Raw genomic sequence first — 26758 nt, 5'->3', positions numbered from 1 at the left:
TTCATGAACCCTTGCAATGTATTTTTAATGAAACCAAGAATACGTGCAAAACATTTTCTGGTGGGAAACCATTGCACTTCATGTTTATTGCATAGAAAATAATACATCATCATCATCATCATCATCATCATCATCATCATCATCATCATCATTATTTTAATAATACATCAGAGTGACATATATGTATAGAAATACAGTACCATTGCCATCATCATATGGAAAGTTGTTCTCATCATCAGGGTATTAAGAATCACATACATGACAATCATTGGGATCAATTCACTGGATAATTGCAATATCAGGGCCAAACCACCTAAGTATATAATAAAGCTCCAAATAATTATCTTGTAAAGATCAGTAGTTTTTGGAGGAAGCTGTTTTAAAAGAGACATTGTGTAGTACTTAACCTATTACCTGAAAGCCACCTATCTACTCCAAATTTGATCCAATACAGGGAGAGGTGGAATACAAATAAATATTAATTAATTAATTAATTAATTAATTAATTAATTAATTAATTCTATGCAGAATTCTGGACCTAGGTTTGCAAGGGTAAAATACATCTGAAAACCCCACAGGAGAAAAAAAAATAACTTAGGGCTGGAATAGACTGACTGCAAAAGCCAGCTTCTGGGTGGCTTGGAGTCACAGTGTTTTGACACTGCATGCCACCAAGACGTCCAGCCAACCACATGGGGGCAGCTTCAAGACACTCTGGGGGTCAGCATTTTGACACCACACACCGCCGGAGTGCCCAGAAGTTCCACCAAGGCAGCTTAAGGCAGCCCAAACCTGGCCCAAATAGGAGCAGATCTTTTCCGCTCCTATTTGGGCTGGCAATGGAGGGTGCTTTTGGGACTGCAGCATGTGTTTGCCATAGACCCAGTGCATCTTCAGTGGGGGCGTCTTCAAGCTGCCCCTTCTTGATGGTCTCTTGCAACCCATAAAATTACCTTTAGGCTATGTGCTGTATTACAGCAACTCACTCAAAACCACAAGGTTGAGAGTTCAAAACCAGCAAAAGGGCTCAAGCTCAACTCAGGTTTGCAGCCTTCCAAGGAGGTCGCTAAAATGAGTACCCAGATTGTTGGGAGCAAATTAGCTTACAGTTGTAAACTACTTAGACACTGCTTAGGCAGTATGAAGTGGTATATAAATGAAGTTTGTTATTTGTTTGTATATAGGAAACATAAGTGAATGTCATGTTTAGACTTGAGTCCCATCTCCAAGATATCTCATTATGTACAGTGTGCCCGCGTCATACTTGGGCACCTTTTACGCGACTCCCAGTTTATGCTGGAAGCCCCACAACATTCAATAAATGGTGCGTGTGCCTGCTGCACTCACACCACCACACTGCTGCATGCACGAGCCCCATTATTCTCAATGGGACTTGAGCATAGGCAGAATTTGCCTTACGCAGTGGGGTCCAGAATGGATCCCCACGTAAGGGAAGGGACCACTGTATATTGAAATATTCCAAAATCTGAAAAAACCCAAAATCCAAAAAACACTTCTGGTCCCAAACATTTCAGATAAGGAAGACACATAGATAGAATCCAATTCCAAATTTTGAAACCCAGTGGTGCATCCATTCAAATTATTAGGAAACTGAAAGGGATTCTGCTTACCCCAGCTGTAATGTTCCTATTAGCCTTCCAGGTCTTTCCTCTTAATTCCTAATTCTGCCCTTTGTAAAGTCATTCCAACTTTATCCAGTGGTACAACAGGAGAGAAGAATTGGCAGTATTTGCTGAGTATTAAGACTTGAGTATAGGCTCTTATGGGAAGAGATGTAGAAGAAAGGGGTACACTGTTGTCTGAATAATGCTACAACTACCGCAGTTATGTTTAGTGACAATGTAACACCTATGGAAACAATAACCATTTAGGACAGAGGGTGCATCTACACTGTAGAAATAATGCAGTTTGATACAACTTTATCTACAATTTTTATTTATTTTATATATTTATGGTATTTATACCCTGCCCTTCAGCCCTAAAGGTCATGGCTCCATACTACAGATTCCTGTAGCTCCATGCTACAGATCTGTAATTTTGTAAGGCACCAGCCTTCTTTGGCAGAGAAGGTGACCTTGTAAAACTACAACCCCAGGATTCCATCAGATGGAGCTACAGCACTTAAAGTGGTGTCAAACTGTACTATTTCTACAGTGTAGATGCACCCAGGGTTAACTATCAGGATCAAATGTTTTTCCTAAGGTACTTTCAAACCTAACAAAATTGGAACAACTGTTCTGTTCCCACCCCCATAAAATTGTTTGGGATTAATAAAGTACATTATTTGTAGCTGTCATGCTTACGTGGCATTTGCATGGGAAGCTTGACCTTTACTCAATAACTTCAATTATTGAACTCGACATGGAATATGATAGTGAAAACAGAGCTTTCTCTCAGTTTGTAGACCTTGGAAAATGTCCCTGTGAATTGGTTTATTATGCTGCAACAAGGAGTCACTTGATGATGGTGCTTTAGATAGGCATGCATTTTACATACTCAATTTATTTGACAGAGAGTGTATTTTAAATGTTTTGAGAAAAGATGTGGCTCTTTTTACACAAAGAATCAGCAGTATGCTAGACATGTGAAAAAAGTTCTAGCCAACAAAAAACAAACAAACAAACAAACAAATAGTGCTTTCAATTGGGCCTGAAAGACTTATGACAGTCATCCAGACACTCAAATGTCTGGAAAGGACCCAGAAAGCTCTGTTCATTATGCAAAAACCCATATTGCAAATGCAAAAACAGACAAAATAATCAAACATCATTAAGTTTTTAATTCAACTTTACCCATTCATTTTGTCTTTTTTACACCTGTCCAGGCCCCTTTTCTTCCTCATCCTTCTCTCTAGCGAGAAGTTTTTTTGTTCTGTTTTGTTTTGCAGCTTTGCCACTGGGAGGAGAGCGAAAGGGAGCTAGAGAAATACCAACTTTCAGTGTCCCAGCTAGTCCCAGCTTATTTAAAACAACAACAAACATATATCGATAAATCTGGCCACCAAAACAGAAGAAAAATGGAAGCTGGTGAAGGAAGGAAGGAAGGAAGGAAGGAAGGAAGGTGGGTCAATCCTGGATACATTTTGGAAGAAGCCTTCAGATAATCTCGTAGGTTTGAAATGTTTTCATTCATTCATTCATTCATTCATTCATTCAACACTCCCCTGGCCTGGTTGTTTCATTTCACAAGTGCATACTGTTTCATTTTGAATAAACAGTTTGCTGAAAAGTGTTGAATTGCTCATGTTTTCTGTGCAGTGCACACTTACCTCTACTCTTTTCATGCTATTTCTGCCTCTGGGACTGGATTTTCTTTTCAAGAAAAAATGCTTGGGTTGGGAATGGAGCGGCTGTGTTAACTGAGCTATACCTGTATGTGTGTCTTTTGCCATAACAGCTTGCTTTCACAGCTGAATCTGCACATTTTTCATCTTTGGCTAAACATTTTTCTTCAGGTGCTTACTTTCTGTCACCAGTAGATGGAGCCAAACAACTAAAAAAGACAGATCTGAGCAAGCAAGCAAGCTCACTAGCTGCTCAAACTGCATTGTTTGAGGGCATTATTTATCACCTTTCAACCCACCAGATGATGTACAATGGGTAGTATGTATGTATATGACTTTAAAACTAATAATCTTTTTTTAAAGTTCTTAAGTCATAACCATCACTTTCTTAAGTTTTAGTTGTACCATGCTTTTAGACTGAAAGCTGCTTTGAGTCCCAAATTTGGGGGAAAGTTGGATACAAATAAAGAGGAAGAGGAAAAGGAAAAGGAGGAAGAGGAGAAGAGCTACAAACATCCCTAATTTGAAGAACCAAAGCACAAATGCTATAGCACAGTCTTTGTTCCCTGACAAAAATTCAGAAGGGATGCAGTCAAAGAACCACAACATAAAAACAGAGAAGCATGCATTTGGTATATGAAGTTCTGGTGTTTATAGAGTGTTTTGTTTTGTTTTTGTGGTAAGCTTCAGTTTCCTTGGGACAGAGTTCTACAATTGGAATACTGTTTGCTAGAATGCCCTGTCACATAGACCCACCAGCCTAGGCTTGCAGGGTGGTGGAATGTGCAACAGGGCATCCACAGAGAAACTTAGTTGACAGGCAGCCACATATGGGAGGTGGTGGTCTTTCAGGGATCCTGGCCCCAAGCCATGTAGGTTTTAAACAGAACATTAGAACAAGCTCCAGTGGGTAACAGGGCCCACTGTACTACAGTATGAAGTATGAGTTTAGTTAATTTTTAAAATCACATGGTGGTTATTATACCTTGAGAACCATTCAGCATTGCTTCTCGCTTCCTCTTCCAAGCTCTTTGACCACCATTCGTTAATACTTGAACAGCAGACTGGGGCTGCATCTTCACTGCAGAAATAATACAGTTTAACAATACATTAACTGCCATGGTTCAGTGCTATGGAATCCTGGGATTTGAAGTTTGTCGTGGCACCAGAGTTCTTTGACAGAGGAAGCTAAATATCTCACAAAAACTACAGGTCCCAGAATTCGGTAGTATTTAGCCACGGCAGTTGAGTTTGTGTCAAACTGCATTATTTCTGCAATGCAAATTTATCCTGAGGAAGCACACAAGTGGTTCCAGGAGCCCATTCACACTTTACAATGAAAGCATTTTTATTCCACTTTAATAACTGCCATGATTCCCCCCTGTGGAATCCTGGGGTGTGTTGTTTGGGTGAGGCACTGGAGCACTTCGGCAGCAGGTTCCTAAGCTGCAACTCCCAGGATTCCATAGGATGTTGCCATGGTCATTAAATGGATTAATTGTCCTGTATTCTGTAGTGTGAATGGGCCTCCAGTCAAACTCTCAGTAAACAACTTCAAGATACTGTTATCCTTTCTGATGGTTCCTTATATATATAAACTCAACACAGGTGTGGGTGTATTCTGGAACTGAATCCCAGCAGGGGTCCTCTGTACATCCTTTTTTGATGATGCAGTCCTCCTCTCTTGGAGGTGAAAGGGAACAGAAGGGGAGCCTCTGCCCGCATCAACTTATGGAATTTCCTTGTAGGGCATTCCTACAATCCTTTTCTTAAAATTCCTCTTTAATGTTACTGCATTCCTTCAATCCTTTTAATCTTCCTCATTAAAGTTAACATTGTAATCTTACAAAAATGATTAAACTAAGCAGTGCTGCTTTGTATGCTTAAAAGTACACTTCTGAGTTCATTCCACAGCTAAGTGGGATTTTTTAAAAAAAAAAAAATACTGATTAAGGTTGTTGAAGGAGCAACCCAATCAATAACATTGCTTTTGCATCTTAAGGAAATATCAAGGTCATAAGTTTTAAGGGTGAGGGATAACATCTCGCATTAGTAAATATGGTTCAAGTTGACTCATCCTGAGCTCAGTTGAATGGATTAAAATGAAGGTGAAGCTTGTGAAGTCTAAACTAGGGGATATAACATGACAAAGTGATGTGATCTCTCAGTATTTGTTTGACACTCTTGCACTACAATGGGAGATTTTCATCCATGGGAGGCATCCTCTGTTGCAGAACATGTAACAAAGCACTGCAGTATGGGCCCTCTATAGATGTAAGCAATGGCCAGATCCCTCCCCAATGAAGCACTGTCTTCTGTACAAATATGAGTGGCATAAAACCTATTTTCCCCTCTTACCTTAGCAGAATCAATTGTGAATCCCTATGAGATGAGTGTATAGTAACCCTATTCCATCTCAGAGTAAGGGTACAAATATATTTCATGGGTTCTGAAAACAAATGAACACTTAACGCTTAAGAGCAAACTTTGTTTCAGCTGATCTCTTGACACGCTTCCTGTTGCCACATCTTACTTGGCAAAACATCCCTAACTATTTAAACTGGCTGGAATCACAAGGACTTTTGGACTGTTGTGCAATAAATTACTAATTCAACAATTACGGAATAAAGGCCAGTTAAATCTTTAACATGATGTGTTTCAAACATAGCCTCTCTCTTTCATCTTATGACACTGAATTTCTGCAACTTGAATCCTAGAGTTAAATACTGTAGCAGTTTTAAACTTCCAGTTTTAAACAATGTGAGTTCAAATAAAACACAGCATTGAAGGGAGACAGGGACCTACAACACAAAGAACTGCAGTTGAGTGTTCATCCATGAGTTGCCTTATTTTTTTAAAAGAAAAATTAGGAAAAAGTCAGGGAGATTGCAATTAGAGAGGAGCAGTGGTTTGAGCACTGGACTACAACTCTGCAGACCAGCGTTCAATTCCCCACTAGACTATGGAAACCCACTAGATCTTGGGTGAATCACAGACTCTCAGCTCGTGATAGGATTTCTTAGGGTTGGAAATCACTTGAAAGCACACAACTACCTGATTTGCCCTTCCAGCTGTTTGTCCATTCGGAATAATTATCCTCAAACTACCTTGGGCTCCTCTATATAACGGGGACATTATTTATCCACATAGAAGAATAGGGGATCAATCAGAGATGAAAGGGAATAAGGAAAGGGGGAAACAATCGTCACAAACAATAACCACATGCAACTAATAAATATAATTTGGCTCCTAAACTGAAAACATATGGAGGAAAAGGGCACTCGGATACGTGTGTTTTTGTTTTGTGGAACAATATCACTTCAGTATTCCTCTCAAACATTTGCCATCAATGCTATCTTTTAAAATTCTCTGAGCTTCTTTTTCTTTGTAGCAAATAACTAATCAATGGTTGCTTAATGGAACATTTAAACAAAAATACACATAACAGGTGAACTTAATAATAATAATAATAATAATAATAATAATATGTTTTATTTATAGACCGCTATTCCATGATGATCATAGCGGTGTACAGTAAAATCGTAATACAATACAAAATACAGTTAAAGGAGGGAGAAGTCTTGTCCTTCAGGCAGTCCAAGATGTTGCTGGGTCTGCCTGATGGCTCCCTCTGAGGCCGAGATGACAGTTGAGGAGGGAGGGGCCTCTTCCTTCAGGCAGTCCCTGATGTTGCTGGGTCTGCCTGATGGCTCCCTCTGAGGCCGAGATGACAGTTGAGGAGGGAGGGGCCTCTTCCTTCAGGCAGTCCAAGATGTTGCTGGGTCTGCCTGATGGCTCCCTCTGAGGCCGAGATGACAGTTGAGGAGGGAGGGACCTCTTCCTTCAGGCAGTCCAAGATGTTGCTGGGTCTGCCTGATGGCTCCCTCTGAGGCCGAGATGACAGTTGAGGAGGGAGGGGCCTCTTCCTTCAGGCAGTCCCTGATGTTGCTGGGTCTGCCTGATGGCTCCCTCTGAGGCCGAGATGACAGTTGAGGAGGGAGGGGCCTCTTCCTTCAGGCAGTCCCTGATGTTGCTGGGTCTGCCTGATGGCTCCCTCTGAGGCCGAGATGACAGTTGAGGAGGGAGGGGCCTCTTCCTTCAGGCAGTCCCTGATGTTGCTGGGTCTGCCTGATGGCTCCCTCTGAGGCCGAGATGACAGTTGAGGAGGGAGGGGCCTCTTCCTTCAGGCAGTCCCTGATGTTGCTGGGTCTGCCTGATGGCTCCCTCTGAAGCCGAGATGACAGTTGAGGAGGGAGGGGCCTCTTCCTTCAGGCAGTCCCTGATGTTGCTGGGTCTGCCTGATGGCTCCCTCTGAGGCCGAGATGACAGTTGAGGAGGGAGGGGCCTCTTCCTTCAGGCAGTCCCTGATGTTGCTGGGTCTGCCTGATGGCTCCCTCTGAGGCCGAGATGACAGTTGAGGAGGGAGGGGCCTCTTCCTTCAGGCAGTCCCTGATGTTGCTGGGTCTGCCTGATGGCTCCCTCTGAGGCCGAGATGACAGTTGAGGAGGGAGGGGCCTCTTCCTTCAGGCAGTCCCTGATGTTGCTGGGTCTGCCTGATGACTCCCTCTGAGGCCGAGATGACAGTTGAGGAGGGAGTGGCCTCTTCCTTCAGGCAGTCCCTGATGTTGCTGGGTCTGCCTGATCGCTCCCTCTGAGGCCAAGATGACAGTTGAGGAGGGAGGGGCCTCTTCCTTCAGGCAGTCCCTGATGTTGCTGGGTCTGCCTGATCGCTCCCTGATCATCCTGTGTCTGCTGGAATCTGTCAAAGATTTGTGTATGTGCCTTCAAATTACTTGTGGACTTAAGGCAACCCTGTGCATTTCATATGGTTTTCTTAGGCAAGGAATCCTCAGAAGTGGCTTTGCCAGTTCCTTCTGAAATATAGCCCATGGCACCTGCTACTCCTTGGTAGTCTCCTAACAAGTATTATCCAGGCATCCTACTTAGCTTCCAAAATCTATAGTGTCTTTGGGGTATTTAGGTCAGGACTGACATACCAGCAATTGAAATATAGTCTTTTCATAAAATCATAGAGCTGGAACAGACCTAAAGGTTATCATGTCCAACCCCCTGCCATGCAGGAACACACAAAGTACGCCCAACAGATGGCCTTTTTAAAAACCTCCAAAGATGGAAATCCCACCAACCTCCTAGAGAATGTTCCACTGTCAAACAGCTCTTACTGTCAGGAAGTTCTTCCTAATGTTGAAGTGGAATCTTTTCTCTCTAGTTTGCATCCATTGCTCCATGTCCTATTCTCTGGAGAAGCAGAAAACAAAGCTTGCTCCATCCTCAACATGACATCCCTTCAAATGTTTAAACTTTTTACCATCTCTTAATCTTTTCTTCTCCAGGCTAAACATACCCAGCTCCCTAAGCTGTTCTTCATAGCTGTTCTTCAGATACTCCACCATTTTGGTTGCGCTCCTCTGGACACACTCCAGCTTCTCAACATCTTTTTGAACTGTGGTGCCCAGAACTGGATGCAGTATTGAAGGTGAGGGCTGACCAAGGCAGAATAGAGTGGCACTATTACTTCCCTTGTTCTATACTATACTTCTATCAATGCAGCCTAGAATCACATTGGCTTTTTAGCTGCTGCATCACACTGTTGACTCATGTTCAACTTGTAGTCTACTAGAACTCCTAGATCCCTTTCACATTTGAATTTTGATCCTGTCCTCTAGGGTATTAGCTACTTTTCCTAATTTGGTGTCATCTACAAATTCATAAACCATGCTCTCTATTCCTTCATCCAAGTCACTGATAAAGATGTTGAATATCACTAGGCCCAGGACAGAACCCTGTGGTATGCCACTGGTCACTTCTCTCCAGGATGAAGAGGAGCCATTACTGAGCCTTTGGGTTCAGCCAGTCAACCAATTACAAATTGACCTAACAACTGCCTTCTCTAGCCCATATTTTATTAGCTTGTATGCAAGAATATCATGGGGATCTTGTCAAAGGCCTTACTGAAATCACGATATGCTGTATCCCTGTTGGAGAAATACTCCTTTAAACTGTAAAAATATTTTGGCAGGTGGCATCATATTCAGTGGGACTGCCATAGAATGCTGAGTTAGAGCACATGGCATGATGCAAACTTACTGTAGAGGTGTGTGGCACCAGATGACGACTCATAACCAACACAGTATATAAGCGGACCAATAGGCAGGTCACGTTGCCCCTGGGTTGTTGTCATTTAGTTGGTTGGGTTGTTGATGTACAACAGACAGAGAAGTTGACGGAAGTCAGAAAGGAGTTTGTAAATATTTGTATTATATTGCAACTCAGGATAAAGAACCTCCAAGGACTTGGATTAATTCAACTGTGTAAGTGAGTTATTTTTCAGTGTGCAAACTGGTTGGTGCATTGCCAATATCTATACCTGGATTTTTGCTTCCGTATACTGCTATGTTATTGTTGAGCTACATCGCCCTGAGATTGCGCTGAAAGTTGAATTCTGAAATGGGACAAGTTAAGAGAGAACCAACAATCCCTTCATCTATCAAGCTGGTATTTTTTTCTAAAGGAGATAAACATAACAAAAAAACCTCTGGGGTGTGATAAGCATACAAAATAGAACCCCCCAGAAATGAAGTAGCAGCCATACAGCCTCCTCATCCAATTCAAAAACTTTAAAACAGTTCAAACTAACATGATGGATGCTCTATACTTCTAAATACAGTTTCCTGCATGACACAGACTGGTGGCATCATACATCCAGTCTGTGTTGGCCTGATGAAATAGGCTTAAAAGAAATAACTGTAAAGAATTTCAATAATTTATTAGATATTAAAACACAGCTGAGACATAAACATGAAACACATTATATTATAATAATTTTATTTCAGATTAAGTACTGTAAATATGATCTGGAATATGTTTTCAATCAACAGTCTCAAATACACTGCTGCAATCAACAAAAACACGCTTTAGCACCAATACAAACTAATACTTGTACTTAAGTATATACCTCGCCAAGAAATTTAGAAATGGTTTTCATATTGACTGAGCTCATTATAAACTATATATATATATATATTTAAAAAGTTACATATTTGATGGTATGCATTTCTTAAATGGTTTTCATATTGACTCAGCTCATTATAATCTATAATCCTTTTTAAAAAGTTGCATATTTGATGGTATGCATTTCTTAACATCTGATCTTTGCTCTATTATATGGATTTCATTTATTTGTTGCAACAGTAATCTCAGAATTACCAGCAAAAGTTAGAGGTTTTTGAAGCATTGTGCAGATTCTCTTCTGCAATGCAATGCAAGACCAGTTTGACGAATGATATCAATGTTTTGATTTAATTAGCTAATGTTAACAAAAGGTTATGGTTGACACAGACTTGATAGATTCCACCTAAAAGTTATTGCTAGCACAGTTTAATTTTATAATCCATATCATTTGGATTACTTGTAATCACAAATGCAAATTTAAGAGTTTTACATTGCCATATCAGCCTAAAGGATAATTAAGTAAAAAATGAAAACATTTATTAAGGCTTCAAAAAGATCATTTTCTAGTTGGATGGTTGTTAATTCTGTGCAACAAAGCTTTTATGAGATTCTCCAAACTGCCAGTAAAAGATACAGCTCTTTGCAGCATTATGTAAGTTCTTCAGTAAATAGGGGCAAGATCAGTAAGAAGAAAGCAAATAATTGTTTTGATTGATTTGCAAAAGTTATCAAAAATTTACTTTAACCATATACTCAATATAGCCCACTAAAAAGTTACTGCTAACATAGTTTCAGTTTAAATGGTTATCATTTGATTTTTTTTAAAATTCCAAAATGCAAATTTAAATGTTTCTGCTTGCTGTTAAAAGACAGTTCTAGAAATCATCAAAACATTTGTTAAGGCATTGTATGTATCATTTTCCAGTTGGACTTATGTCAATTTTGTGAGATAAACCTCTCATCATCAGGACAGGTAATCAGAGATCATGGTGTTTACAGATTAGCTCTTTCCTTTCCACCCTGGCATGAAGATTGTGTATAGATATGTACAGAACCCTAGAAAGAAAAATTGCAACATAAAAGAAGTAATCAGTGCTTTTTACACAGGAATTCTTTTAACTATTAGGTTTTCTTTAACTAAGCCACTTTCCTTAAAAAAAATACTATCACAGATATAAATACAGTTTTCTTTAAAACAATAGTTTACTGATGGAGTTTGTCATTCAATAAAAATGTATTTTTACTCATTTAATGCTATTATCCCTAAAAGACAAATGTGTAACAGTAAAATTATCAATTCATTCCAAGTGGAATCTTACCCAGCACTACAGAGTTTTAGATACTAAAGCAGTGATTCCCAAAGTGGGCAGTACACCCCCCCTGGGGGCAGTGGAAAGATCCAGGGAGCAGTGAGGTGTAAAGTGGGTAACAGGGGGGCAGTAGAAGGAAAAGGGGGCAGCTGGGGGCTTTCAGTCAATACATTGGTAAACAAGAAAGACAAGGGCAATCAGCAGCCTTTAGGACCATGGTGAGGATGAGGTTGTATGAAAATTCTTTTCAGGATTGTGGTGGTTGTGGTGTCATCCCACTTATGGTGTCATTCGATGCAGCCCACATCCCCCATACCACCTAGTGACATCTCTAACACAAGGCTGGCATGTGTGAGAGGCTTCTCAGTCACTTCTCAGCAAGCTACTTAGCTGCTGCTTCCAGGGTGGCCAGGTAACAAAAGGGAGTAGTGACTGAAATTAGTTATCATCCCTTCACTGGCTCCCCTTTCCCTTCCGTATTCAGTATAAGCTTCTGTTATTGATCTTTAAAGCCCTGCATGGGCTGCCCCCTCTTTATTTATCTGATCTTCTTTCTCCATACATTCCCACTCGTACCCTCCATTCTGGTAGTCAAGGTCTGCTGTCCCAGCTTAGCAGCTCCACTGCCCCATCCTGGATTCGTCCATTTTCACTTGCTGCCCCTCACTCCTGGAACCTTCTTCCCCCACGAACATTGGTCATCACTTCTTTGACCACTTTTAAATCTGAATCGAAGACTATTCTGTTCAGGGAAGCGTTCCCAGGTACTGTGTGATTATCTATCTGATATTTGATTGGATAGTTGATGTTGATGTTTTTAAATGTTGCCTGCTTATTTTAACCAATTCTATCTTATATTATTATTTATTGTTTTATACGTATTTGGTAGATTGTACACCATTGGCAGGTTTCATTTTTATTGATTTGATCATTTGTATGTATAGCACTGTGTATATTTACAGCGCTATAAAAATAAACTATAATAATAATAATAAACTTTTGAATGTACAATACAACAGTAGACCTAATATCAAGAAATATGGGGGGGGGGGGGGCATGCCTTGATAACACAGTTACCCAAGAGGAAAGAGGGTGGAGCATATAATAAATTAAAAAATCACTATGACTGGGTATTCAGTTGTACCATCAGCATCAACATCAACTGATCAGATAGGATTTTAAGACTGTGCAATTTACTGAAGCCAATCTTTTTACCTGGTTTCTCCTTGCAGCGAGTTGGGGGGGGGGGTATGGACTTACCTGGAGAAAGAAGGGGGAAACAGGCCACAAGAAAAGGAATGTGGGGTTGTCAAAGACTAGGGCCATTGCACAACATCCAGCTCCAAATGATAGACAGGTCACAAAGGAACTCTCAATCAAAGCATCCCCGACAGATGGCCATCCAGACTCTGTTTAAAGACCTCCAAAGAAGGAGACTCCACCACACTCCGAGGGAGCGGGTTCCACTACCGTACAGTCAGGAAGTTCCTCCTAATGTTTAGGTGGAATCTCTTTTCCTGTAGTTTGCATCCATTACTCCCTTGTGTTCTATTCTCTGGAGCACCAGAAAACAAGCTTGCTCCCTCCTCAATGTGACACTCCTTCAAACACTTAAAGAGGGCTATCATACCACCTCTTAATAGTCTCTTCTCCAGGCTAAACACACCCAGCTCCTGATGACTTCCTCAGAAGGCATGGTTTCCAGACCCTTCACCATTTTGGTGGCCCTCTTTTGGATACACTCCAGTTTCTCAACATCCTTTTTGAATTGTGGTGCCCAGAATTGGACAGTATTCCAGTTGAGGCCTGACCACAGAAGAATAGAGTGGCACTATCACTTCCCTTGATCCAGACACTATACTTCTATTGATGCAGCCTAGAATCGCACTGGTGTTATTAGCTGCCACATCACACTGTCAACTCATGTTCAACTTGTAATCTACTAGGACTCCTAGATCCTTTAGCACATTATCTCATTAAGCCAGGTGTCCCCCATCCCATATCTATGCATTTCAATTTTTCTGCCTAAGTGCAGTACCTTGCATTTTTCTCTGTTGAAATTTATTGTGTTAGTTTTGGCCCAGCTTCCTAACCTATTAAGGTCATTTTGAATTTTGATCCTCTCTTCTGGAGTATCATCTACTCCTCCTAATTTGGTGTCATCTGCAAATTTGATAAGAATGGCCCCTATTCTTTCAGTCAAGTTGTTGATAAAGGTGTTGAATAGCACTGGCCCGACGACAGAATCCTGTGGCATCCCACTAGCCATTTCTTTCCAGGATGAAGAGGACCCATTGCTAAGCACCCCTGGGTTCAGCTGGTCAATCAGTTACAAATCCATTTAACAGTTGGCCATATTTTACTATCTTGTTTGCACAAATGTCAAAGACCTTACTGAAATCAAGATATGCTATATCCACAGCATTCCCGTCATTTATCAAACTGGTAATTTTATCAAAAAAAGAGATCAGATTAGTCTGGTGTGACTTGTTTCTCTGAAACCTATGTAGACTTTTTGTGATTATGGTGTTGCCTTCGAAATGCTTACACACTCTCTGTTTAATGATCTGCTCTATAATCTTTTCTGGCATTGATGTTAGACTAACTGGATGATAATTGTTGGGATCCTCTCTTTTTCCTTTTTGAAGATGGGGACAACATTTGCCCTCCACGGGTTTGCTGAGACTTCTGTTCTCCAGGAATTCTCAAAATGATTGCCAATGGCTCTGAGATTACACTTGCCAGTTCTTTTAATACCCTACAATTTGCCTCTTCTTCCTTTTCCTACGGACATACCCAAAAACGGCCTTTTTATTGTTCTTAACCTCTCTAGCAAACCTGAGCTCATTCTGCACTTTTGTTTTTCTGACTTTACTCCTACAACTACTAGTTATTTGTTTGAATTCCTCTTTGGTGATTTTCCCTTCTCCATTTCTTATATATTATCCATTTAAATCTTAGCTCAGCTGAAAGTTCTTTAGTCATCCATCCTGGTTTCTTGAGACACCTCCCATTTTCCTCCTCATTGGAACTGTTTGAAATTGTGCCTTCAGTATCTCCCTTGTGAGAATCTCCCATTTCTTCTGAACTCCCTTCTCTTTTAGTATTCCTGGTCACCAGTATTTCCCTAAAGTCTAGAATGGATGTCTGACTATGGCTTCTCCTTGCCACTTTATAACAAATTCCAGGATGACATAATCACGCCCACTTAAGGATTGCACCACTTGCACCCCATTTACCAGATCATCTCTGTTAGTTAGAACCAGATCTAAAACAGCTGATTCTTTTGTTGCATCTTCCACCTTTTGGAAAATGAAATTGTCTTTGAGGCAAGTGAGGAATTTGCTAGACCTTAAAGTTTTGACTGAGTTTGATTTCCAGCAAATATCAGGATAGTTGAAGTCACTCATCACTACTACATCTCTCTTTTCTGAGTGTGTGGGGTGATCTGTTCTAGAAAGCCATCATCCAATTCCTCAGCCTGACTTGGGGATCTGTAGTAGACTCCCACAATAACATCCCTGTTGTTTCCTTCCCCTTTAATTTTTATCCAGCTGCTCTCCACCAGACTTCCAGGATTTAAGTCCTGGATATCTTCACACGTGTAAACATCCCTGACATATAATGCTATTCCTCTTCCTTTCCTGTTTGGCAATCTTAAATGCTTTAGTCAACAGTCCCTTGTCTTCACCATCACCTTCAATACATGATTCTGAGATAGAATAGTTCATACCTTGTTGGGGCCTTTAGCATTGTGCCTGTCCAAGTGGGCTTGAATGCGTGCACCATAATCAGGATGAACATCAGTGAAGTTTTTCACCTAGACCAGTAAAAGAAGTCAAAGTACAGAGTTATTTCTTCTTCACTCCTTGCTACTGTATCAACTCAAGAGCATGCACAAAACCCATGTCATTTGCTACTAAGTGGTTCATCTGAAACGTCAGCATGTCCAGTTCACATTCAGTGTAACTACAGTCACCCCTCCTTATCCACAGATTTTTTATCCATGGATTCAAGCATCCACGGCTTGAAAATATTCCCCCAAAGTATAAATTCCAAATAGCAAGACTTGATTTTTCCATTTTATATAAGGGACACCATTTTACTATGCCATTGTATTTAATGGGACTTGAGCATCCACGGAGTTTGGAACCAAACCCCAGCAGATAACAAGGGCCCACTGTACTGACTGTATATGAATGAGTATTAGCTGTCGTGTTATCCTATGTAACTACAACATTATTCAGGCTTCCAGTTTTCTGTGTTGCAGTTTCATAGGCATGCCCCGCCCCCACTAATTTTAATCAAAGGCTTTCTATGGTATGGAATAGGACCAAATTAATCCAAAATATACACAGGTGTCATCCTTATTGTGGACAGAAAGCCTGTGCTAGTTATTCTGTTGTATCCCTATTATTTGGTCCTCATGTTTTAAAGATTTTTTTTAAAAGAGCTTGAACCTTTATGTTCTTATTACCTTTTATCTTTTTACTCATAGATTGGTACTTTTCATTTTATATTTCTATACATCCTGCAATCAGTGTGCAACCTTAAGGACAGTTGAAGTCCTTAGAGAAAAATCATGAGACATGATAATAATTCACCACTTACAGCTTTCTTCTGAATGAAAAGCTGAGCATCCTTAAGATGGCCTGCAATGTTCTCACACAGCCTCTCACGTTCCTCCTCTGTCAGTACTTTGGTAAAGAAATCGCGTACCTTTAAACAAATGTTGAAGACAAACCCTTTATTACAGATGTATCTTGTGTTGTTCAGCAATGTATAACCCTTCTGAAATAAGAACAAAAACTGTGGACTTCACAGTGTATCATTAATAATAAATAAATAAATAATTTATTTTTATCCCACTTTTTACCAAGCAATCAAAGCAGCATACAACAGACTAAAATACATTTATATATACACAGTACTCCCCGTTAAAACAAGATTAAACAGTATAAAACTAAAACTAACATTTTAAAATCCAGACAATAACCATGGGCAGAGTTCGATAAATGGGAAGTCTTATTCATGGCCGAGTATTTTATTCCGGGAAGGCCTGCCAGAAGTGATCCATTTTAATGGCTTTTTAAAAGCTCTCTGGATTGGTAATTTGGCGGATCTCGTCCGGCAGGTCATTCCTTAAGCTGGGAGCAGCTGAAGAAAATGTCCTCTGGGAGGTCGCCATCAATCTGGTCTTTAAGGGTTGTAGTAAATTCCTCCCAGAGGACCTGAGTGTACGGGGCGGGTTACATGGAAGGAGGCGATTCCTTAGATAGGTTGGGCCCAAGCCATGCAGGGCTTTAAAGGTGATAACCAACACCTTGTACTGTGCCCTGAAACTGATAGGCAGCCAGTGGAGTGACTACAATATTGGAGTTATAAGGTCACTCCTTGCTGTTCCTGTGACCAACTTTTATCATCTGCCATTAACAAAAGGAAGAAAAGGAATGGGCATTGGGGTTGTCCTTTAGATTTCTCTTAAGTTTACAATTTAAAAAATGATGTTTGCTTTCTAGCACTGGCCCACATATCAAGCTACGTATACTTTATAAAGTGCATGCCTACAATTCATCATTCTCTTTAGCAAAAGTAGCTGCAGGGGCCCAATGTAGCACAAAAAGAAAAGTTCACCCTGGATTTGTTCTCAAAGACACTATTTGCTGCAGTATCACTTCTGACTCAACCAGCAGTTTCAGATACGTGTTTTTTTTTTTAATTTGGAAAAATGCATGTGAGGGGACATTGCACTCTGCCTCACTTACTAAATGGAGGTAGTTACTAGGTGTAGGAGGGTTCTTTAAAGACTAGTATGGGTACCACTTTCTGAATACAGAAATAGTCTAGGTAAAACAGAGTTTTCAAAACACTTAATAGGAATCTGCTTTATCTCAGTCTCAATGTCCTCCTGCAAGTGTCACAAGTTGTTGTCACTGTATTATATTATTATTATTTCACAGTTAACATATTTTAAATTGAGCAATAGTCAACTAATGGGAGTTACAATTTTAGTTTGTGTTTACTGACACAATATTACTGTATTTTTTATTCTTAAAAACTTAATACGATAACTACAGTAAAAGAATACATGTAAATACATAAATGTCCTGGTTGAAGAAACCTGGAGTGATGGGAGGTATGTAAGATATGAAAGTTTGTGAACAACTACTTTAAAAAGAGGGGGAAATTGCTCAGGCATTTGGGAGGTATCTCAAAGGAATTCTGACAGTCAATTCACTCGATTAAAAAAAGAAAAGAAAAGAAAGTTTATACAGACATCTTGTTCCCAAAGCAAGATAACTGGTCACTTCTGTTCTGCTTACCTGAGACACATTATCTTCATTTGCGCTATTGAAACGCTGTACATCACCTGAAATATTTGCACGGGTCTCCTTCACGATGGGCTGGTCCTCAGGGCCAGTAAAACTGTTTGGATAGTAGTTTGGAGCACCACCTAAAAAAAATTACTTATTTTACCATTACATCCTATGAGCATGGCAGAAAGGTAAAACAATTTTCATGGAGAAGGTCTGAAATGGTCCAGCCACTATCTGAACTTGGAAATACAATCACGCCTCCTCCTAACTCGTGGATCTGGGATTCACGACCTCGAATACTCACAGAGAGGTGACATCCGTTATTTCTAATGGGCCACGCCCCCACGGCGTACACCCTGCACGCACTCACAAGACACTCGCCCCATTCAAGCCTCTGGGAATTGGATATGCCGAGCCTCTGTTATCATTGGGGGGGGGGGGGTGTCTCGAATTGATCCCCAGTGAAAACGGAGGGCCAACTGTACTTTTGTATGGAAACATTTTCAACAGTAACAGAATCAAAATCCTGAACAGTTGTCATTTTAGGAATTGGAAGCAGGTAAATATAAGACTTTAAACAAGGAAACTTGACTGCATCCTTTTGAAGAGCTCTTCCAAATGTTACTGTGCAATTTTAAAGAACTGCTTCCAAAAGTGGTAACACAATTACCTTGGTTGTCAGAAATGCACATGAATCCATCTCTCTGGTAGTTGGCTACTCGAGCTCGGTATGGGCAATTTACAGGAATCTGCAAATAATTGGGCCCCAGACGATGTCTGTGGGTGTCAGGATAGGAAAAAAGACGCCCCTAGAATAAGACATCAAAGAGGAAAGTGTGACAGTGGGTAACCTCTGTTTCAACTGGTTTCAGACTGTCATTCTCTGCTTTCTGTCCTGCACAGTTTTAATCATGGCAATTACTGTTGTTGTTAACTGCCTTCAAGTCAATCTCAACCCATAGTGAAAGACTCCCTGTCCTCCACTGCTCTGTCCAGCTCCTGCAAACTCATTCTCATTATCTCTTTAACAGTTAGTCCATCTAGCATGCAGTCTTCCTCTCGTTCTAGTTCCTTCCACCTCCAGGCATTACTGTTTTTTCTAATGAGTCCTCTCTTCTCATGATATGTCCAAGTTTTGTCATTTTGGCTTCCATATAGATTTCTGGCTTGATCTCTTCTAGGACCCATTTGTTGTCTTTCTGGCTGTCCATGGGATCTTCAGCACTCTTCTCCGGCACCACATCTCAAATGACTCGATTTTCTTCCTCACATCCATACATGGTAATAGGGAATAAAATGGCTTGTATGATTCTAACTTTTGTGCTCATTTGCATTTCAGGATCTTTTCTAGTTATTTCATAGCCACCCTCCCCATTCTTAATCTTCTTCTGATTTCCTGGTTGTAGCCCTGTTCCTGTCAATCGATTCTTTAATCTGCTGATGCCCCAAACACCCATCGGGCAGAAAAGGTGTAACTACAAGAATGATACTGTACCAAACTAAAAGCAGACCTGCTAGATCAGATCAAAGGGGTTTCCATACTTTAATACAGTTCTGCTTTCCAATATGAGATGTTTTAGAGTGCTAAATTCTATTATTACATAATATTTTCTCCCTAAATGATTTTGGTTTAGAATGAAGGAGTTCCTTGGTTTATGAATGTGATAAATGTAAGCCAAATTTATATAAACTGATCATGCCTGTATTGGCTAGTCTGATAAGCTGAGTTAACCTCTATGGGAATGTTCTTCTATATTTTGGAGAAGTATCCCTGAGCTGTAAAACATGGCTGGAATTCCCAACACAGTGATATTTTTCAGTAGAGATCTTATTAAAGAATGCCATTTGTAATGAAGAAACATTAAGGAACATATACCTGCAACATTTTATCAGGACTCGGTTCAATTCCTGGGGGCATGTTGCTTGGGTCAAAGGCCATTTGTTCCACCTCAGCAAAATAGTTGACAGGATTCCTGTTTAAGATAAGTTTCCCCACAGGGATGAGAGGATAATCCTTGTGAGGCCAAATCTATAAAATGAAACAAACATAACAGTCTTCTTTCATATCAATCTTTCCAGATTTGTAGAGCAGAGATATGCCAAAATTTCTTCTCTATAAGCAATATGTGAGAGAAGGTTATACAGAATATACTTACCTTAGTTAAATCAAAAGGATTGAATGGAAATTTCTCAGCTTGTTCAAATGTCATAATTTGAATATAGAAACTCCAAGATGGATAGTCTCCATTAGCAATAGCATTGTAAAGATCACGCAGACCATAGTCAGGATCTTCAGAGGCCAGCCTGCCTGCCTCGTCAACAGGAAGGTTTTTGATTCCCTGGTCAGTCTGCAAATATCAAAATAAATCTATGTGAACTTCCATTAATAATAAAGTGATAACAACAGGCTTAAAAAAGTCTAATTCTTAGTGCTCGTCCTGACTCTCTGGATGGCAAGCTTTTGTATGAGATAGTGTAAGTGTTGGCAACAAACGAATATCCAGAGATGTACATCCATGAAGACCTCATGTTTCATCTGTAAGGCCATATTAGCCATCCCTGATCCAGTATTCATATGGCACATAGAGAGTGAGACAAGTAGCTAATCTACAGGGGATTAAGCATATTACTACATTAACATTTAAAAAAAAATAGAAATAGATAAGAACTCCAGGTTCAGCAATTAAATGATAAGCAAATATTCTTTTTAAATTCATAAAGCAATGGGTATAGGATTTGTTGCTTTGCAAATTAAAACAAATGGGCATTGACTTATTTCATCACTAAATAAATAATAAATAAATGACTAAGCATACCTAAGACAGCATAAAGCTTTCAAAGGCCCAAAATATTAAAGGGGAAAAAGCATGGGGACATGTAGAGAAACTATATTATTAATTATAAAAGTCATGACAAGTATGCATAGTGTGTCAGCTTGTCATTCTCAAAACTCCAATTCCATGTCTCTAAAAGAAGAACTATTGTGACAAAACCAGGATGTCTGGACCATTCCTGTCATTAAAAATTTGGGACAAAAGTTTATCAGTTCAAATTATTACTATATAAGATGTCAACTAATTTATGAATAGCATCTGAAAATCATAAAAAAACAATCAACTAATCTAATGAAATAGACTGCTTCTATGAAAGTTATAAACCTCTTTCTCTCAGTTTGTTTCAAAAGTGAATTTTTATTTATTATACACCTTTTAAGAAAAAAGAGAGAAACATAGAAGTTCTGTTACAAGAATACACACACACACACACACACACACACACACACACACACACACACAGAACTGAATAACATTAAAACAAAACACATTTATATTATAGAACTATACCACCAGACACGAACAAGTGACAAAAATGACACTAGATTGCCCAAATCAATTAAGAAAATATTTTAAACCTAATCCTGGTTTATAAATATGACATTCTTCAAAGTAAATTCTAAACAGAAAAACTGCAGTGCTTACCTTTGCATGAAATTTGCAGTACACTGCTTTTCCACTAGCGTTGACTAGCTTAAAAGTATGTGATCCATAGCCATTCATGTGACGGTGTCCATCTGGAATGCCACGGTCACTGAACAGAAATGATACCTATAAAGCAGCAGCAGAACAACAACAACAACAACCTTTATTAAAATATTTCATGATGGTGGCCCTTCATGAAAACTCAAATAACTAAAACTAGGTACTTGAGTATTATAGCCCAGTGTTTTTTAAGCTATCTGATGTGGGGGAATCAGCAGTTATTTTTTTCCCATTGTGCCTATATTTGTTCCCATTGTCTAGAACTATTTGTTCTCTGGAAACTCTTCAGGGTCTTGATGGCTCAAGACTGACACTCAGACATCAGTAGCACTGTGATAGACTTTGATTATTTCCCCCTGTAATATTAAGGGCATGCTTTCAACCATATTTTATAGTCTCATAGTCTCATAGCCCATAAACCTTTATCCTGTCTCAACAGTGCAATCTCCTATTTTCACCTAAAGCACCTGAGGGGACAAGACAGTTGGGCACTTTATAAGAAATTGTACTTCCTTTCAAAATATACTCCATGTTAAGGGGAAGCTTTCCTTCCTTACTGAGCATCCACAGTGGGACTAAGCATAGTTACCTAATATAGGTCCAAAACTCATTGCAGAAATAATCCACCTTGATACTTTATTGATGTTACAATAAAATACAATTTCCAGTATTCCCTAACACTGAGCCAGGGCAGTTAAAGCAGTCTCAAACTGGATTATTTCTGCAGTGAAGATGCAGCCCTGGTATGAAATTCTCCCTCCAGGGAAATCCTGTGAGGCTCTCTTATAACATATAATAAACTCAAGTTCTGAAAACATTTAGGAGAGTATTTTAAATCTGGCAGTCCTGATTTTTTTTAAAAAAAAATCTAGTTGTGCTATGCTATTTTGTTATGATATAATTCAACTGCTTTTACCAGTTCTAGCAGGAAGATTTGCTTTTTAATCTGATAAACAGAATCTTAAAATCAAGTTGCAACAGATAACAGAAACAAAAAATACTATGCTTTGTTCTCTATATTTTGTATTGCTATAGTGAGACTTTTTTATATGCAAATATCTACACACCCATATTTTATTTACAAACTCTTAACATAAACACACAATATAATTCTTTCCTATCCCTTTGAGCTTTCTGAAAAGAGAAAAATTTATAGCAGGGAAGAATAAATCAGAACAGCAAATGTGTGTGCACTCCTGTATCTTGCTTTATCAGTTTAACACCCACTTAGGCCACCACCCTTTACAGGTAACCCAAACACCAAAAAAGCGAAGCCATGGGGACCTAATAAGTTACTGTCTGTCCATCTTTTTAAGAGCATGCCACTCACAACTTGACAACTCTTATTTCTCTCCTCCATTTTACTAGTTTCCTCCAAGAAAAGGCAGGAGAGAAAGAAATCAAATGCAACAGCAGAAAGCAAATTATTCTTTTTACTATCCTTTTCCTCTGAGCTTCTTCAAGATGCACTTGGTAGATGAACAAAGCGTGTTTGTAGTTTGCAAGGAAAAGGAGGGGGGGAGGAGCAAAAGTAAATTGAAAGAAGATAGACCCTACCTGGTGCAGAGACTCAGGGCGAAGGCTCCAGAAGTCCCACACCATGTCTGGGTCTTTCAGGTGAGTCTGTGGATTCCTCTTTTGGCTATGGATAAAGGATGGAAACTAATAAAAACAAAATACAAAGATATCATTAAAGTTCTGTATACATAGAGTTACTTCTGTTTTAATTAATTCCATTGTATTTGTATTCAGTTCAGTCTGAAATCATCTACCTGCAAATCAAAATCTATAAAAATTATTTTGGCCTGCCAAGAAACTGTGGTAGTGCCCTGCAGAGACTTACTGTATATACTCAACTGTAAGTTAAGAAATTTATGCCCCAAAACGGACTCCAAAATCATGGGTTGACTTATATATGGGGCAATAAGTTAATCCTGCTTATAAAGTTCCTGAAAGAAGTGCCCACCTCGTAGCCAGGAATCTTTAAACAGTTCCCCATTTGAGTCCGTGTGCACTCTCCTCTCTGTGTGTGTAACTCATTCCTCAGCCTTCCCTCACAGTCAGAGCTAACAAACAGCTGCTAAGACAAGGGAGATTTGGGGGGGGGGGGGGGGGGGATAGGGAGAGTTTGCTTCCCTGTTTGAAACCTCGCATGTTCTCCTCTGTGTGTGTGTGTTTGTTATCCCTCAGCTTTCCTTCATAGCCAGAGCTAACAAACAACTGCTGAGACAAGGAAGAGAGAAAGAGAGAGAGTTTGCCTCCCTGTTTGAGTCTCCATGCACTCTCCTGTCTCTCTCTCTGTGCCTTATCCCTCACCCTTCCTTCGTAGTCAGAACTAACAAACAGCTGGTGAGGCAAGGGGGAGAGAGAGAGTATGCCGAGGCTTGTACTCTGTTTTGCAAGCCATGACCCTTGGAAATCCTGAGGGTGAAGGGAAGGGAGAGAGGGGGGGTTGCACCATGTTTTCCAAGCCACGAGCCTTGGATATCCTAGTGGTAATGGGAGGGATAGAGAGAGGGAGAGGGTGCGTGCGCGCCAAGGTTTGTCCCATTTTCCACGCCGAGACTGTAACCCTTGGGAGAGGTCGAGAGAGGGAGAAGTAGGGAGGATGGTTTGTTTCCCCCTTTAGATATTTTGTAATATACCCCAATGTTTGACCCTCTAATTATCCACCGGTCATATCAAAATCCATGGTTTTAGCCCCAAAAACTGCCCTCAACTTATACATGAAATCGATTTATACATAAGTACTGTATATACTCATGTATAAGTCTAGGAATTTTAGTCAAAAAAGTGACATCAAAAACCAGAGTTGGCTTATCCATGGGTCAATGTTAGTACTGTACTTTAACTCTAAAAGGTACCATCCCCTGGTGAAAACAAGGGTATAATCTGCTCTAGACGCACTGACCCCGCTCTAGTCTCCCATCCATCCAGCTTTTGCGATGAGCACCAACAGTTATGCCTGCTGGAATTAAATTCTTTGGCATTGTTTTCCTTTCCTTCATCCTTTAGATCCTTTGTTACATGACCTTAAGTTTTACCCTCAGCTTATCCACGGGTCATATCAAAATCTATAATTTTGGCCCCCAAACCTGCCTTCAATTTACACATGAGGTCGACTTATAGTCGAGTATATATGGTATAAATGGTATGCTACCCTTGAAGAATCATGTGTTATTAAATCCAGCATATTTCTTGGATTCCCATACACTTTTGACTAATCCTTCAGTACAACTGTGACCCTACCTGGACCAGGGGGACGTTGAAGATGTGGTACATGCGCTGTTAACCTCTCGTTTTGATTTCTGCAACCCGCTCTACATGGGGCTACCCTTGTGCCAAGTTCGGAAGCTTCAATTGGTCCAAAATATGGCAGCCAGATTGGTCATCGGCAAATTCAGTTTTGATTACATTACACCTGTTCTAAAAGATCTTCACTGGCTGCCAATTAGCTTCCGGGCACAGTACAAGGTGTTGATTGTTACCTTTAAAGCCCTACATGGCTTGGGCCCAGGATACTTGCGGGAGGGCCTCTTCTTACATAATCTGCCCCCCACTCTCAGAACTTCTGGGACGGATCTATTACAATCGCAAAAGACAAGATTGACAACAACTTCCCAGAGGTCTTTCTTTGCTACCGTCCCAAAACTATGAAACGGCCTTCCGGAGGAGATCTGCCTTATTACCCCTTTAGATGCCTTTAAGAAGGCAGTTAAAACAGATCTCTTCCGGCAGGCTTTCCTACCTTGATCCCTAAGGTGAATCTCCCATCCGTTTAGATGGCTACTCAATTTGATTATAATTGATTAGAATTTTAATTGTGCATTTTATTGACTTAAGATGGGTGAGGGTTAGGGGATTATTAGTTATTATTGTTTTATTGTATCATCTTTGATCTATTGTATTTTACCTCTGTTGTAATCCCGCCTCGATCCCGAGGGAGAGGTGGGAAAATATAAATTATTATTATTATTATTATTATTATTACAAATGCTTCCAGACACTAAGTACCCAGCCACTGAGACAGACATTTAAAAACATCTTGCATAGTTATTATAACAAAATTTCCATGAAACTGCCTTTGAAGACTACCTGGACGTTTCACTTAATGCAAACTGCAGGTACTTATTTGATTATAAAATTACCTAGTTGAAGCATATCATGTCAGAGCTAAAGCAACTGCAGGAGCTCATTACTACCCCCCCCCTTTTTTTTTGGGGGGGGGGAATAAACTCCAATGCAAATGTTAACTGTTAAAACCCTAAATGTCCTAGACACAGACTATTTTTTGAAGGAAGCTCTGCTGAGTTAGGCCTGTTACAGACTGCCAAAATAAAGCTGCTTCAGGTCTCTTTGGAGGTATGCTGTTTAAATGATGCATGCACCCTAAGAATCTGGAAGCTGCACCAAAGCTGCCCTCCAGTGCTTAGGAATGGAGTGTGATTTTGGCGCGACCTCCGGACTCTTAGGACCCATGCATCATTTAAATAGCATACCTCTAAAGAGACCCGAAGCAGCTTTATTTTGGCAGTCTGTAACAGGCCTTAGACTCCTGGGGGTCAGAGATATGTCTTTCTTAATTGTATCACCCAGTCTTTGACAGGTTAAAATACCACAGGATTGTGCTTGCCTCAGCAGTGCTCACAAACATTTAAGTAGGACCACCCACTTTTGCAAGAACCATTAGTTGATTGTTCACAACAATCAGTTTCATCCGGTTCCAGTATTATTATGACCAACCATGAAAAACATCACATAGAACAGATATCTATATAATTGTAAATAAATCCATAGTACACATCATGATCATGATCTAACATACCAGCATTGCATCTCTAATAAAGAAGATGGGAGTATTGTTCCCTACAAGGTCCCAGTTGCCTTCCTCTGTATAGAACTTCATTGCAAAGCCTCGAGGGTCACGAACTGTGTCAGATGAACCTGCTTCACCAGCTATAAAACAAAGGTTTACCAATTTAAGTCATTGGAAATTACATACAGACCCAACAAATATTCCAAAGAAATTGTTGCCTAACCTTCATCTCAGTCGTACTGGACGTTGTACTATAGAAGCAGGCATGCATTCTATATGTTGGGAATTTCGCTGATAAAATTAAAGTTCTGAGCAAGTCTCTCTCTCGATTTATGAAACTGATTTAAGAAAAGCTTAATTCAATGAAAATTTTGCCTTCCCAGCCCTCGGACATTCTTGCTGATGGTGGCATTTATAGTATTCTAGGAAGAAATGAATATAGAGAATGTGCACCAATTTTATAGTGTATTGGTCTGCTGAAGACCTGCAATGCTCTTTTA

General features: G+C 40.0%; 1 protein-coding gene across 3 annotated transcripts in view; it reads right to left on the bottom strand.

Annotated features, from left to right (window-relative positions):
• Positions 1-10133: 10133 nt before the first annotated feature.
• The window catches only part of LOC149314580 (catalase), a 70337-nt gene continuing 53712 nt past the window's right edge, over positions 10134-26758 (bottom strand). For all 3 annotated transcript variants that reach the window (XM_089521424.1, XM_089521423.1, XM_089521422.1), the window contains 10 exons: positions 26268-26398; positions 23000-23104; positions 21383-21508; positions 20060-20251; positions 19780-19932; positions 18574-18712; positions 17910-18040; positions 16198-16305; positions 15320-15406; positions 10134-11332 (listed from right to left, as the gene is read on the bottom strand). In XM_089521424.1, the coding sequence (XP_089377550.1) occupies positions 11270-11332; positions 15320-15406; positions 16198-16305; positions 17910-18040; positions 18574-18712; positions 19780-19932; positions 20060-20251; positions 21383-21508; positions 23000-23104; positions 26268-26398 (1235 nt within the window). In that variant the 3' untranslated portion in view covers positions 10134-11269. The remainder of the gene's footprint in view (positions 11333-15319; positions 15407-16197; positions 16306-17909; positions 18041-18573; positions 18713-19779; positions 19933-20059; positions 20252-21382; positions 21509-22999; positions 23105-26267; positions 26399-26758) is intronic.

This window comes from Sceloporus occidentalis, unplaced genomic scaffold, assembly GCF_023333645.1.
Source record: "Sceloporus occidentalis isolate IW3139 unplaced genomic scaffold, rSceOcc1.0.p SCAF_4, whole genome shotgun sequence".
NCBI lineage: Eukaryota > Metazoa > Chordata > Lepidosauria > Squamata > Phrynosomatidae > Sceloporus > Sceloporus occidentalis.
This window is presented reverse-complemented; position numbering and strand designations above follow the sequence as displayed.